Below are 15358 nucleotides of genomic sequence, written 5' to 3'. Positions count from 1 at the left end.
ACCAAAAAGGGGGCCTTTTTTCTTGATCAAATTGTCTAAGGGAGATTAAGGTCGGATATGTGGAGAGTGGAGTTGAAACCATATAGGATATGTAATTTTTCTGCAATCAATAGAAGAAAAATTAGAAGGAAAAATCCAGCAGGAGATGAGGGTTGATTCATACCATTGTACAAAAATCAGGCCAGGGTTATATATATATATAGCAATCCCTACCACTTTTATTCTGCTCTTCCTTCAAATTTCAGTCACAACGAAATAAAACCAAAAATATCAAGTTCTGAGTTTGAATCACAAACTCAGCACTGGCTATAATTTATCTCCAAAATCCAAATAAAATGATACGTCCACGGTGGTAATAAGTAGACCCAATAGCGCAAATACCCTCAAACGAAGTTCAAAACACAGAAAGAAGAACAACGGTTGCAGATAACGCAGCAAGCACAACGAATGAAGTAATGGAATGCAGGGAAGTTGAAGCAGGAGAAGCATCAGAAGATGACGACGATGCCGATGCCGGAGAAGAAGGTGCATTTCCATCGACAGTAGTGATCTTCACCTTCATGCCTTGGCCACAGTGGCCTAAAGTGCCACAAGCAAAATATCGTGTACCAGCCTTGCTCAACTTCACCACGTCATTGCCGCTATTCTTGGAGTCTAATGCACCGCCAAGGTCACAGCTCTTGTAGGCACTCTCATTTGGTAGCTCCACCACGCTGTGCAGCCCCGAAGAGTACTTGAAAACTGTCCACCATATTAATCACATTGGTTATGGAATTATTATGCTAATCAAATCCACACTAACAATTAATTAGATTAAGAGGGTTTGTTTACTTACCAAGTTGATCGCCAACCTTGAATTTTTGGGCAGATGCCCAGGAGTTGAAGTCTGTGGACTCGTCCCAACCTTGGCTTCCTCCAACTGTGAGTTGTGCTGCGAAGCCCTTCTTTGTGATCAAACCTACAAAAACCAACACCAACAAAATTGTGTTCCTGCGCCCCATTCTGTATATTCTTATGCTCTCTCTCTCTCTCTCTAGACTTCTTTGCTTCTAACTCCTTTCAATGTCTGAGTCTGAGCTTTCCCATGCCTATTACAACTATATATATACAGGGGAGTTCTGTTTGGTTTATTAATATTGTTATTATTATAAATTATTAAAAACAATATTTGTAATCTTGATAACTTGGGAAGTTTCATTTTCATAAGATGAACATCAAGGACCCTCCAAATTATCAAATTGCCCCGAGAAGCAAGAGGCAGTATACCGCAACCTAGATCATGCATTTGTGTAATTCTGCAGAGAAACAGGGCTGAGTTTGTGAAATGCGATTATGTTAAGACTTGAGAGAGTTTGGTTTGTCCGCAAAGCAAAACTAGTTGGTGGGCAAAAGGTCGTGGAGGAAGCTTGGCGTTGAAACAAAGCTACCCTGGCGGTGATCATATTCACTCGAAAAGGCCAGCAGCTTGCCCTTGGGACTCAAATTTTAAATCAAAACAAATGTCAGAACCATCAGAACGGACTAAGACAAGGACCAAATGAAGAAAGTCTATTCACTATGGCTTGTGCTCGTCATCATCAATGTCATGACATTGATTGTTTGATTCATTAAAATATTTTGCTCATCAACTTTAAAACCGACATATATTGTTCAAAATTTCTGGATACATTTTACTACAAACTAGAGCTTAAGGTGCTCATGATGGCCCGTATACATCTAGTCATTTAGCCTTGTTGTCAAATCCTCAATCGAAACGGAGCCATATGGTTTGCAAGTTGCAGCTGATTTCAACTCAACTTCAATCTCAGTTTTAATATCATTGTTGCTGCTGGAAAAAGGCAGTAACTTGATTGTACACAATGTCCTTGGCATTCAACCCCATGATGAAGTCTGCATGTGCATAGTCTTTTATGTACTGAACAGTCAGCTTGCCCACATCATGAAGCTTAAGAATATCAAGTAAAAGCTCCACGTCCCGAATATCAGAGAGCGAGTCTCGGCCACCATAGCTGAGGAACAGAGGAAGGTTATGGGGAATGTTGGAGAGGTTATAAATTGGAGGGCTAAATTTCCCATAATGCATCAAATTGAAGTCTGGTCTCCCGTAGTTGTATTTTGCCAACACCCCATCTCGCACAGCTGCAAGTTAATTTATGTCACAATTAGTTTAAACAAGTAGTTTAATTGGCACCATTACTTTAAACAGATGGGGTTTAAGTTGGATAAAGGAACTTACTTTGAGCCAAGTGCACCAAGTTCCTGGTGGATGTTGACTGAGGCTCATTCTTCAGGAAGAGATCAACAGTGGAAGAATTGAGGCAGCAGTTTTTTCCTTAAATCAGATAAATTTACTGAAGTAGTTAATAGCTTAGCTGCAAGATAATTAATAATTAGAGATAATGAGAAGTTGTTAATTATACCAGTAACTGCTTCTAGTAAGTCATAGCAGTCAACCCCTGGATAAGCACACAGAGCATTGAGAAATTGGGCCACAGGCTCCCTGCAATTAAGAGAAACCTCAAATTACACCAAGTTAAAATCCTAATGCTGTGAGATGAAGAGGCATTTAACATTTATTTCTTGGCGGATTCTTACCCTTTTGGATTGAACTCAGCAAGACCGAGTAGCGTAGTGATCTGTTGGCAAAATCATACGCTGAATTAGAGTTCGTTTGGGACTGCTTCTCTAGACGACATATCTTAAATTGTATAAGAAATTATTGATTGACAACTGAATGAATTTGTACCTCGCCAACAAAGGCCTTTGCAGCAGCCACCCCAAGTGCAGTGTTCATGTGGCTCAAATAAGCAATGGGGCTCAACAAGGCTGCCGACTTCATCTGGTCCACCAGTTTCCCATCTGACAACGATGCCAATGCAAACAAAGTACCCTGCCAAATTCACATGGTTTCTTCAACAAGTTGCATTGCATGTCCTTGATTTGAAATTCAATTTACCAAGATATGTGCATTTTTCATCACACAAAAAACCTGAATCCAAATACATTGATCCTCACCAGTGAATGGCCCACGTAATTAACCTTCTGTCCTGTTTTGCTATACACGAAATCAAAAACAGCTGGTAGGTCAAAGGCCACCAGTTCATCCCAAGACCAATTCCAAAATTTCTGACATGTTTCAAATCACAACTCATTAAGCAACAAGCACACACTACTAAGAAACAGAGATAGCTGAAGTGAGAGAGTATATAGTGTAAGAACCGGATCGGAGGGGTCCATGGAAGTATGTCGTCGGCTAAACCTGGTCCCTCTGGTGTTAGCAATCCACACATCAAACCCATTATCAGCCAAAATCAACGGTAGATTTCTATCCGGAGAATTTAAGAGCCAGGTGACTCCATCCTGCACCCACATACACAATATAGAAACCCCTCAATTATAGTCAGTACCAAGAGCAGTGATCCGAGTCTTGAATTTTGCACCCATGGAATTATGCCTGAGGCGGTGCATCATTTTTTTGGACAGTTTCTGATGGGATTCTTTTTGCCTCATCAGAATCAGAAGCAGAAGCAGAGTCTCTGAACCACTTCTTGAAAACTTAAATCCGATTTTTGTTTTGTGTGCACACAAAAACAATTACTTGGTATTTGTTATTTTTAATTAAGTAAACATGTTTTGTTCAACAATCTGAACAAATTCGTACGTCTAATCTGAATAGCGTGAAGTCTGCTCTGTTTTCCTCTGTTTCTTTCTTCTTCTCATTGACTTTATAGGCAAAGATGGACCCTTTGTTTTGGATCTGCAGCCATTTCCAGGGGCGTAATTCTAGCATCCACTTTTATAAAGATATTGGTTTTCAATTTGTTATTAAATGCATGCAAGATGCTAATTTTAAGTGTAATTTAAGTGACATCATAGGCCATTCGAAAGAATTACAGGGCACATGCTATATTCACTGATAGTGTCCTCTCCCTTTTGACTTTTTTCACTTGAATGGTCGAAAAAAGCAACTTTGGTACCAAAATGTGGCACAGAAAAGCAACTTTAATGAATATGTGCAATAATGTTTAATGATCAAAGATCAAACAGAAACAGAAGCAGAAGCAGAAGCAGATGCAGAAACAGGGTGATGATATGCAGAGCAGAGAAGAAGAAGAAACTTACCACAAGGACACCATGTTGAATTAAGACCGGTGGCTTCTTAGTCCCATTACTATGACGACCTTCCGGGATTCTTTGCAAACTCAGTATGTAACCATCTTGGGTTGTCACCTGAACAACACAAATTAATTAATTCAAAACTAATTGATTGAATTATATGTAGCTACAGTGCAGTGGCTTAATTCATCAAGCTCTTACCTGAAGCTCCTGGCATTGGTAGCCATATACAAGCACCGAAGACGCACATATACCGACGGATGGGGCAGCCGCAGCAGCAGCACGTTTTTGGCCAAGTGAGCTACGAATGGAGGCGTAAGCTCGATGAGGTGCAAGGGCTGCCACCAAGACTAGGAGGCAAAAGCTAGCCAAGGTTGCAGCCATATTATATATACTTTGTGTTCCTTGGTTTTGTTATTGTGATATTGAAAATTGGCTTGTGGAGGGCTTTATATATAGGCTAGCTGAAGAAAAAGAGACACACAGAGTGAGAAAACGAGTTGTTTTTTTTCTTCTTTTCTTTTTCTTTCTTTATCTCCTAATTCATTGCTCGAGTGACTGACTTTTTGGACTGACTAGTAGGATATATGATGTGATGGGGGGATTTTCACGTTCATTTCCAGTGATGACAAGGGGAATGGATGTGGGCCCCACTGGGGATTTCCTTTCTTATCATCAAGCATCTGATCATTTGCAAGCAAATTGATCAAGACCTGGAATTGCAGTTGCAATTTATAGACCTGAGCTAGCTAAATCTTGCAGACCATTCGGTTCTTGCTCCTGGAAGTGGATCCCGAGGCAAGCAAACAAAGCAGCAGATGCTGCAGCTTTAGAAGCAAAGAGGAGGATGTGCGATGAGGTCTGGATCAGCAGACCCCCATCCTCCCTGATGTTCGTTCTCCAAAGCGATGGACTTCCCTGTCCTCCACAGGTGTAAGGTTTTTTTGTCCAGTTAGGATCTGACGCACGTCTACTAGGGCGGCGTCCTAGTTTGTTCTTGCCCTAGCTGGTTTTTGTAATTATCTATGGGTCTATCTGGTGTGGTAGGTCTACTTGGCCTTTTGTAGTGTTGCCTGGGGTTGTTCACAGACGTTAGTCTGGTTCCTGTATATTTGGTCGTGTTGCTGCTTGGTTGGGCTGTTTCTCTCCTTTCCCTTTCGTTAATGAAAGTGTGTTTCGACCAAAAAAAAAGGATAAAAAAAGCTAGCTAAATCTTGCTGGACTGACTGTATGGGAGGGAGGGAGGAGTACATACTCTACTCGTATAGATTAGGATGATGGAGCATTTTATATAATCTTTGCGTATGTGGGCTCCACGTTGCGATTTTGTATTTTGGACCCATCTAAACGGCAGCAGCACATCAGGTAGAATGGAAATGGATAAAAAAAAATTGGATCAGATTTATTTATTTCTCTGTAATCTAAAGGGGTTAACAAACAGGGCTTCAATCCTTGAATTTACTATATTTTACATTGAGTTAGCGTTCTGCAACTCAAACAAGTCTGGTGGTGGTGTTCATGTGGATGCATGTGACTCAGTCAGGTTGCAAACACTTTTTCTTTTTCTTTTTCTTTTTTCTTTCCTTCAATCAACTGATGATATCCAAGAGTTAGAAGAACAACATGATTTCACATTGAGTTGACCAACTAGCTTTAGGATCCACATAAATGGAAGATTCGTAGCAGCAAGCACTTATCTGTTGCTAGCTAGGCTGTGTAGCATTTTATATGGGAATGGCGATTATCGGTTCTGTTCTGATATGTTTTCAGCACATCCCATGGGATAAGGATGTTTAATCCATATGGTCTTAGTGTTTGAAATCAAGTGACGCCATTAATAATAATGTGTCATATGTTAACTTGGACCTAATTTTTATTTGTTTGAATTCCATGACACTTGTTAAACGAGTTGCATGACTGCACCACAGTGATGGTGACCTAGCTAGATCACTCGTCAATTATACATTGTCCGAACTCATAAAGGACTTATAGATTTAAGTGAATAAGAGTATTATGAGGTCCTTAAGTTCGTTTGTATTAAAATAAAAATAAAAAGCCTTGTGTGAACTCACTTCTACCATTGAGGCGTACCATGTTGGAATGAGGAATTGAGCCATGAACATGAGTCCCACTTGTCCCTTTCCAAGAACACCCCAACGACCCCCATCATCCTTCATGCCTCCGCAAAATCAATATCTGAATAATCACAATGGGGCTCGTGCCTTTTTCACACAATTTCAATTCTTCCTTTCACATTGACCGACTGACTTGCTGCTGAATGGAAACCACAACACTCACTTCCGTGCTCTGCCACTTTCTGCAAGCTCCACTTTCTCTTTGTTTCTTTTTGCCTTTTTCTTTTGTCGAATGGGAAAAATAATAAATATCTTCAGCAACTCATACATACATGATACAACTGACAAGCCTGTCTCAAATGAACAGAACACGAAAGAGCCTGTTTGGTATATGACTTGAGATGGGCTGAATCTATGGGCCTGATATTTCATTCTTCTAAGCATTATCTATACTAATGGCTCTTGAAATTACAGTCAAATCTCACTTTGATTTATGTCGTCAATTTCGTTCAAAAATCAGTTAACCATAATGACGTGACAATGGTGTTTTTATAATTTCATACACATGGATCATTATCACCTATGTTGCACCGATACTCCAAACTGAAGGAGTATGCTGGTATCCGATACTTTGATATGCATGTGATGCGTATCCAACATGGATATAGAAGTATCAAGGACTTTTCTGAAAGTTTGACCTTCTGATACATTTCCAATACTTCTAGGATACGGTCTCGATATGTTTCCGATACTTTAAGGGGTAATTTTGAAAATACTTGAAAATATGTTAGGTCGTTTTCAAAATTATAAAATCTTATGGAGATAGAGATTTGGGAAGTGGCTTCCCAATGTTTTAATATTAAAAAAATTGTGTTTATTTTTTTTTATGATTTGAACAATCATATGGATCTGTCCAAAAAAAACAATCATATGGAGACTTATATGTTTAGTTTTATGTTTTGAACTTATGATGAATTAACATGATAGGTGCAAGCCATATTTGTGTCCTAGTTTTTAAAGTTTTGACGAATCGTATCATATTGTATCGTTGTACCTGTACTCATATAGTTATCCACCTTTTGAGGGATGGCGTGGCAAGTGAAGCCCACCTCCACATAGATAAAAAAAAATAAAAAATAAAACATTTAAAATTACATTTAAAAAAATAGAACTAGATGAAAATACTAATTTTTTTCAACCCTTCAGTCCTACCCAGCAAAACACCACGCACATTTGGGCTTTTTTATTCCTCACGCAGCAACCCAGTAATTGACTGAAAGTCTGAAACCCGAAATTGAAAAAAATTAGCTGCAATTTTGAGCTTGAGATTGACATTGATTGGGGAGCCGAAGCAGTGAAGCACAAGTCAGGTCTTTTCCTTCCTTCAGAACCACAGAAGAACAGATCATGAGACTCTTAATTCATCTAATTCCATTCCTCCCCCTGTTTCCCTCCTTATTCTCTTCTCTCTTCGCTCTCTCCCAAACAACATGTTCACCTCAGCACGTCAACGACAACGACGACAATTCCTCTCTCTGCCAACTCCACCAATTCCAGCTCAAGATCGATCACTTAGGTATTTACTCCCACTTCAAGCTTTATTTTTTCTTCAATTTGTTACCCATGATTTTCTTCTTAGCTATTATTAATTTTGTTATGCAGAATCAGTTCTAGCAGAAAGCATTCAAAATCTGACAGAGAAAATCGATCGTATCGAAGAGCGCGAGAAGCGTATTGACGACATGACGCAGAAGATCCATCATTTGCAGTCTGTTTTGTCCACTCTGAAGGTAGCTTCAAGTCATCAGATTTCAAGTATATGCTAAATTGAAAGCAAATATATAATATTTGGTTGCATTTGAATTACAGGGCGACTCATTGGCTACTGATGAGAGGCTTAGGGCTTTAGAAGAAGAGGTTCATATATTTTTCAATTCAATGAAAATGTAGCAGAAAGAGTTTGTTGGATTTGAGAATTAGGCTTTGCAATGCTTTTTAGGTACGGCTTCTGTGGGCTGCATCAAGAAAATACAACTTCGATCTTCATGTTTTAGAGTCTAAAGCACAAGATGCCGAGGATAGACTCGAAACGGTTGCCTCTCAGGCTCAAAAGGTCATGCACTGATGTACTCACTCCATCTATGGTCTATGACTATGATTTTGATGTTGTTAGTGTGGTGTTCATTTTGCCATTGTCTTCTTTCTCTTTGCTTTCAGATGGCTGACGTTGTTACAGAACAATGGATTCAAATTCAGCGACTTGAGCAGGCTCTTCATATTACACAAGTAAGTATGTTGTGCTTGAAACTGGCTTCAGGTTCTTTATTTGCTAAATTCAAAATTTTTACTGAAATGGGTTTTGCTGATTCACTAATATTTGCTAGTTTCTTTTTGAAAAAATAAATAGATGAGGACTGTGAGGGTTCAAAGACAATTAACAAGATGCATATTCTTGAAGGTAATATTGGATATCCCACACTCGTAGTAGTAGTTCAGAACTTCAGATAGGTTGATATATATAGCCAATATGATATTCTGACCATCTGTGAACTGTCGCGGGAACTTAAATCCCGTCAGCACTGACAGCATCAAGTATTTTTGACAATTGACCTATTTTGCTTTTCACAAAATATAATCTCACATTAACTCAACAAATCTGATGGTTTGCAGTTCATAAACAACCTTTCTGATGACCCTCGGCTGAAGACGCTTGGGCCTAACTTCAGATCCTATTTCTCTCGAGCTTTGCATCAGTTCAAGAGAGTCTTTGCAGAATTTAAAAGGTCTCACCATGAGGTATGTATCAAAAGTCTTTTGTTAATTGGTCTGTAACAGCTGTTGGAAAATGAAAACATTTCTTCAATGTTGTTAGGAGGACCCTGAGGCCACATCTTTATAGCTCTCTGCCATTCTGCTGTTGTTTACATTTGCATATCCCTTTACTTTTATAGCATACTTTCCAAATTTGGTGGTAGGTTTTCTTATTTTCAGGAACTCTGAAGGCACGAGCTGCTTAATGTTGGCACATGACAGATGCTTGTATTACCCTAAATAATAATCTCATTTAGTAGGTTTCCTTATCATGAATAGGTTATATTGTTGAGGACTGCTCCATTATGTACAATCTTGACAGCCATTTATTGGCTTCCTACATAATACAGTATCTAGATTTGAAAAATAAGAAATGTAAAATTAAAAAATGCATCCTTTGCCCATTCCTGGTTTGGAGTGGTCTTATAGAATAGAAATCTTAAGTACCCTATTCCAGGCAATTTAAGCACCATTTTTTTTATTCATTTTTCTTTATCATGGTTTCCCAATGCATTAATTCTCTATATATTCATATGAGGTTGTATAAAGTTCAAATATCGTGTTTACTTCAATTGTTCATCCATTGTTTGAGGTGGTCATATATCCTTGTCAGTCTTCATTTACTAGACATTTTTGTTGCTGTTGTTCGGCTACTCAATCCCTGAAAACCTCAACTTTCTTTATGCAGTTACAACATTTCATCAAAGAGAAACTGGAAAAGAATGAATTCACAGCAGCTCTTGCAAATGAGGAATTAGTTTTCTTTATGGTATGTAGTCAATTTTCTTTGTTCTTTAATTAATTCTGTGCTCCTTTCTGCCGCAGCTTTTTCTCAAGAAATATGTTCCCATCTAAGCATTTCCTTGTGGTATTGTCCTTAATGGGAGTTGCTAATTTACAGGCTTCTGCATTAATCACCTTCCCAGTAATGAGTGCTTGGATGTTGCTCTCATCAAAACTCACTAACTGAAAGCGTCACAGGTTCTGAATGAAAGAAATTTTCGAGAATTTGATATTGTTAACAGGTATATTTGATAGCAACTGTTACCGTGTTGGCCTAAGTTAGGAGATTTGACGCATAGGTCAATGCCTACAACAGCAACTGTAACCATTACAAACATGAATGTAGAATAGTTTGAAAGATATCGGATGCGCGTTTTTGTCAGATTTTCTTATGTTCCAAATGGCCCTAAATCTGTAGGCTGTATTTCATTCAATCAAAGACCCTAATTACAGAATGAACTATCCCATCGTTGTCTTTTCCCTTGGCTTATGACAAAGTTGAAGATATCCAAATTTTTATCCCTCCAAGACTAGACCTGGTGAGAGAGAGGTTGTTTTCTTTATAGTTTAAAAAAAAATAATAATAATTAAAAGGGCCCGACCCGCCTAGACACGACTTTATACATTCTTCGTATTCACAAATTTTCCCCTGGCTATGTTGTCTAATTTGGCAGATATTTGGCAGTTTGGTTTCACTAAACTAGTGTACTCTACTTGCGTTTTGTTTAAAATCAGTAAGCAAAACAAGGGAAACCCAACTGCAGAAACCTTCCTATAGTAACAACAACCAAGTAACATGTAAGTTGTAACAACAACTTGTGTTTAAATATGCATTATCAACTTGCGGTTGTGCTATAGTAATTTCTCATAGCATAGGACTTCTTCTTCTCTCTTTACATGCCCTCCATCCCAAAATTCTTAATTTCAACAACAGGGAACTATCTCTTGGACTTTACACAGAACATTGAGGTCTAAGTTTAGCAACTTGGCAAGTTCTCGGGCTTCTTCCATTTACATTGTTTGAAAAATACCAGGATCAAACTTTATCCACTACAGCAATGGTAGGGCTCATCTTCTTCCTCTGACTCGAGCTACGGCAAGAAACTAAGCTGGGAAGGCAGCACTGCACAGACCTAATTGGTCTCTCTTTCTCAGTTGCAACATCTCCGTTCGCTGTCCTTTCGCTACTAGAGACGGAATTAGTTGCAGGGACAGAAGGAAGACTAAGTGTAGTTGGGTTTACTGCATTGTCAGCGTCTTCATCACTTTTGAAGCTCTCTTGAAAAAGTTCAAGTAGTTTCTTCTTCTTTTCTGTTGGAGATGGACCAGGAATTGTGTTCTCAAAAGGAGTTTTGTTCATTCGGGAGGAGCCAATGGACAAGCTGTGATGGATGGGAGTGTTGCCACGAGATGGGGTAAAGTCTGCATGAGAAACCATAAATTAAAAGGGCCAACAACAGTGGTATGAAATGAAATGAAGTAAACGGAACTCTTCTGAATTCTATGTTTCGTGTGGCACCGCACAACTAACCCACCCAACAGCCAGCCCTGTTGTTACTCATGAACTTTTATCAAGGTTATTTTTCAGCTTAACGAATTTCAGCAAATATTACACACTTAAATATTTAGTTGCCATACAATGTACATTGCACAGCAGAAGGAATCAAAGGTACAAAAATTATAAGCTAGAAAAACAAAATGTCACAAAGCATTTGACTAGATGCTTACCACCATTGACACTGTAGAAGTCATCTTCACAATCTGAGTCCAACCACGGCTTCGAATCGAAAAAGGCCTCCTCTCTACTACCTGCTAAAGAAAAAAAGGAACTTAAACTTAATTAGGGAAATGCAGTAGAGCTAATAGAAGACCCCAAATACTTGCCTTGAAGAGCATCCATCTAACAAACACCAGCAAACAGAACAGACACAGTATAAAATCTAGATATAGCCAAGTTGGAACACAAGTAATTAGGTGCACCATGTCAAGTGCATGAATTCAGTTAAGTATATGATATCTATCTAGTAAACATATTTGGCCACAACCGTTAGCATTAGGGTCAATGTAACTTTACTTTCAAGCTAGGGAAGAGCCAACAAGAGTCGATTAGCAACCGCGGATGATACGGTGGCGTAGGACAGACCCATTGTTTGATGGGTTGGAGGTGGAACCTGATATTCAATCAGTCCTTGGTTTTCCAATAATGTTTCATTTCATAGCTTCCCGAAACTGATCAGTTTAGCAATTCAAATAAAAACAAGTACAACCTTCCTCTTCTTCTCTTTAGACAACACATAAAAAAGTTATAGACCTTCCAAATGTGGTCCATCCACCACTTTAAATTTTAGGTATTGATATGATCCTTGACAGTTCAAACCACAAGAGGCATTAAGGTAAAATTAATGGCCCCCTGTATATCCATCGCTTTGAAATGAATGAATGAAAGCAGGGAGGACCACAATCACAATAAGTCATCTATACTAAATACGACCGAATCCTCATCATCCCCATTGGAGTAACTACTGCACTCATACTCAAAGCACCAAGCTTTCATGGAAGCTTGGTTCACCAATCTTTGATGTAATCCTAGAAATCTACATTTCTAAAGTTAAAAACTGCTTCACCTATTATCTATCCAGCATGTGAAAGACAAATTTAACTGCAAGTTTGGTTGTTTCTATAAAAAGAAAAAAATAATAGCAGCATGATCGAAACTATTACAATAAGCCAACTGATTTCAGCAACCAAAGGAAAAAGATATGCATTTTTTCCGGTGCCCAAAAAAAAAAATCGCATCGCAAAGTAAACGCACAACCACTTGCAAGAAATAAGGGCTCTGGAAAGCACTAGAATATCGCTTGAAAAGGCAAGAAGATAGTGTCATAAACGTAAAGCAATCTCTAACAACTACTGCAAGAAAGGAGAAAACGATTTTACCTTATGACTCCCAAACAAGGAATTCGAATTAAAGGGAGCCAAAAATAAATAAAAATACAACCATAGCTAGCAGCAAGTGGCCAGAAAATGACTCAAAGCATAAACCTTTCATACACCTCATAACGAATCAACAAAGCAAGCACGCCAAATACAAGACATTTGTACAAAATATTGCAAACCAGATGATCAAAAACCACGCACAAACGTACTTTTATCCATGTGAAGATCGTTGAAGAAGATTAAAAAGCGAAAAGTCACAATATTGGATTTGTTTGACCACACAAGACTAAAAACGAAGTCTTTAAAAAGTTGAGCTTTTTTATTTTACCGTAGTCCCGGAAAGCGGTGGCGGAGCGAGAGGGCGACCAATGAGATTTAAGAGGAGGATCGTTGATCGGACGGTCGCCATTGGCGAGTTTATCGTTGACTGGGAAGGGTGGGATGACGAGCTTGTCGGTTTTGGACCCAAATGACAGTCTGAGTTTCATGGCGGAGTCCGCGTCCCTATGAATCGAAACACATGAACCCATATCTCTCTCTCCCTGTATAATTATCTAACCCAATAATAAATATACCAGTGCCACTCTGAACATCACGCTTTTAGAGAGATAGAAAGAGATAGAGTAAAGTAGGAGGAGAAATAAGAGGGCAGAGGGAGGAAGGCGTTTTTTGGCGTTATGCTTAAGGAGAGCCAATATGCCCTTTGGAAATAAAAATCCCGCGGAGAGAGAGAGAGAGAGAGAGAGAGATAGGCCTTGAAAGGTACGTAAACGCTCTTCTCTATCTGAGAATGAGATGCGCTGAGGAGGAGGTCTTGCTGTTTATGTGGAATCGTGGGTTTCGGGGTTGGTGGTGACCCACTGGGGGCTGCTGAGCTTTTCGTCTTTTTCTATTGGGTGGAAATTGTGGGGCCTACTGCTTCTCTCAGTCTCTCATGTCTAAGCTGACCCTGAGTTCAGACTCTCTGAATTATTTTTTCTTTTTGTGAAAAGTTAAACGGAATGAAAAACGTTTTTGCTTTGAGAACTATTTGGCCATAATAATAGTATGGAATATATAGCGATGAACGGGCGATGAAAGATCATGACTGTCATTAATGTGATTAAATTCTTCTTCAACATGGAATAAAATCAGTCTTAAACCCCTTAATCATGCTTTAATCTTTCTTAACTTCTGTTCTGCTGCGTATCCGGTAATCTCCCAAATAATAAACCTTTTTTTTATATTAATAATAAACATGTAATTCATTGAATTGAATTACAAACAAAATCAAAGGAATGTCGCGCTTTTTAATTCTTTCTTTGTTGTTTAAACAAAACCAATATTCTATACATCTTTTTTTGGCATGACATTTTTATAACCCTTAAAAGAAGTTTGTAGAAATGTTAACGAATGTTCAACGTGTCAGAAGTTGACTTCAGATGCACCCACGAAAATTCGCAATTAAATTTTATTACTACAAACAATTCCTTGCCAAAAAAGAAAAAGAAAAAGAAATGTTATTACTACAATAACCACGTTCACGTGTAAATGAATTATTATGTAATATTGGTCCAGATAGTACCCTGTACATCGCTTTTGAATCCATGTGTCCATTTCCATTCCATGACTTGAATTAAATCTCATAATTGGTCGCCTTTGTATTAGGTTGCAATTAAGTCATAATAATCTCTTCCATTAGAACTATAAAAAAAGTTAATAACTAACACGGATTTGTTGACCAAACAAAAGTTTCATAATTAAAAAGGCTTTGAAATTGCAAAATGACCTACTAATATAGTAGTTTAAAGCAATTGCTCTCCAAATAAGGCCTAATTGCAGAATAAAATTGTGTAAAATGTTATTGGCTTTGAGTTTGTGATAATCAAAGTTTAACGAACCAGCATAAATGAGTTAGAACAGTTGATCAAAACAGTCTGTCCACCTTTTTATACTCGAGTTATATCCCCTCTTATAATTTAAATATTGTTTTTTTTTTTAAAGTCCAACGATCAAGTGAAAAAAACCCAACAAACCGAGGCCAAAACCAGGAGAACAACCCGAGGCCAAAACCAAGAGAAACAAAACAAGGAAATAAAAGTCAAACAAGATAAACCATGCACAGAGTGCCATGCTTTGACAAGACAGAAGGCAGCAAATTAGATCAGCATGACCGGTTTGCCCCTGCTCTTGTTCGACCCTCTCTGCCTCTGCTGTGCTTGAGTTTGATTGACAGCAGACATTAAAATATTAAATTGCGTTATCAGTGAATCACATGATATTGCTAACCGACGTCCTTTCGTTTCAATTTTGTTGTATTATCCCCCAAAAAGACACTAATCTTTGCATGATCTCATTACAAGAGACGAATTCAAAGACGTGGCTTGGCTCGGAGTAAAGTCGAAAATGATGTATTTCACCCAAATCGACCATAACCTAATTATTTATGGAGTTAATTAACAATAGCTAAACTTAAGCATGCATGAAGATAAAGATGGGTCCTGTCTTATACTACAAGTAAACTATCTTGTAAACACAAATAAAGTGCTTCATCTACTGTCCCTTTAATGCGTTAAGGGACCTTTAGTTTGCTCTGTGGAAGAGTTTGGTATTATTTCTCTGTAATTAGGTTTTTTTTACCCTTCAAAAAAATGATA

General features: G+C 38.4%; 4 protein-coding genes across 5 annotated transcripts; 1 reads left to right on the top strand and 3 right to left on the bottom strand.

The window, feature by feature from the left end:
- Nucleotides 1-121: 121 nt before the first annotated feature.
- Nucleotides 122-1089, bottom strand: LOC110764433 (Cupredoxin superfamily protein). The gene is made up of 2 exons (XM_021967409.2): nucleotides 836-1089; nucleotides 122-741 (listed from the first exon to the last, which is right to left on the bottom strand). Exons 1-2 carry the CDS (start codon nucleotides 999-1001, stop codon nucleotides 395-397), a joined length of 513 nt encoding a protein of 170 aa, XP_021823101.1. The 5' UTR covers nucleotides 1002-1089; the 3' UTR covers nucleotides 122-394.
- A 473-nt stretch (nucleotides 1090-1562) lies between these two features.
- On the bottom strand, nucleotides 1563-5312 carry MPL1 (Myzus persicae-induced lipase 1). Its single transcript, XM_021967435.2, has 9 exons — nucleotides 4318-5312; nucleotides 4123-4230; nucleotides 3220-3360; nucleotides 3016-3126; nucleotides 2747-2890; nucleotides 2596-2636; nucleotides 2421-2500; nucleotides 2237-2332; nucleotides 1563-2139 (listed from the first exon to the last, which is right to left on the bottom strand). Exons 1-9 carry the CDS (start codon nucleotides 4498-4500, stop codon nucleotides 1817-1819), a joined length of 1227 nt encoding a protein of 408 aa, XP_021823127.1. The 5' UTR covers nucleotides 4501-5312; the 3' UTR covers nucleotides 1563-1816.
- A 2077-nt stretch (nucleotides 5313-7389) lies between these two features.
- On the top strand, nucleotides 7390-11058 carry LOC110764377 (uncharacterized). Its single transcript, XM_021967334.2, has 9 exons — nucleotides 7390-7767; nucleotides 7854-7981; nucleotides 8061-8108; nucleotides 8191-8304; nucleotides 8409-8477; nucleotides 8599-8649; nucleotides 8862-8987; nucleotides 9691-9771; nucleotides 9904-11058. The coding sequence occupies exons 1-9, from the start codon at nucleotides 7599-7601 to the stop codon at nucleotides 9970-9972; spliced, it is 855 nt and encodes a 284-aa protein (XP_021823026.1). The 5' UTR covers nucleotides 7390-7598; the 3' UTR covers nucleotides 9973-11058.
- On the bottom strand, nucleotides 10545-13524 carry LOC110764378 (uncharacterized protein At3g27210). 2 transcript variants are annotated; one of them, XM_021967336.2, is made up of 3 exons: nucleotides 13051-13524; nucleotides 11514-11597; nucleotides 10545-11207 (listed from the first exon to the last, which is right to left on the bottom strand). In XM_021967336.2, the coding sequence occupies exons 1-3, from the start codon at nucleotides 13250-13252 to the stop codon at nucleotides 10822-10824; spliced, it is 672 nt and encodes a 223-aa protein (XP_021823028.2). In that variant the 5' UTR covers nucleotides 13253-13524; the 3' UTR covers nucleotides 10545-10821. The 2 variants fall into 2 exon arrangements, with proteins under 2 accessions (XP_021823028.2, XP_021823029.2); XM_021967337.2 differs by having other exon boundaries at nucleotides 11514-11594; nucleotides 13051-13523.
- Nucleotides 13525-15358: the final 1834 nt, after the last annotated feature.

The sequence above is a fragment of the Prunus avium genome, chromosome 3 (genome assembly GCF_965620075.1).
Source record: "Prunus avium chromosome 3, drPruAviu1.hap1.1, whole genome shotgun sequence".
Taxonomy (NCBI): Eukaryota; Viridiplantae; Streptophyta; class Magnoliopsida; order Rosales; family Rosaceae; genus Prunus; species Prunus avium.
This window is presented reverse-complemented; position numbering and strand designations above follow the sequence as displayed.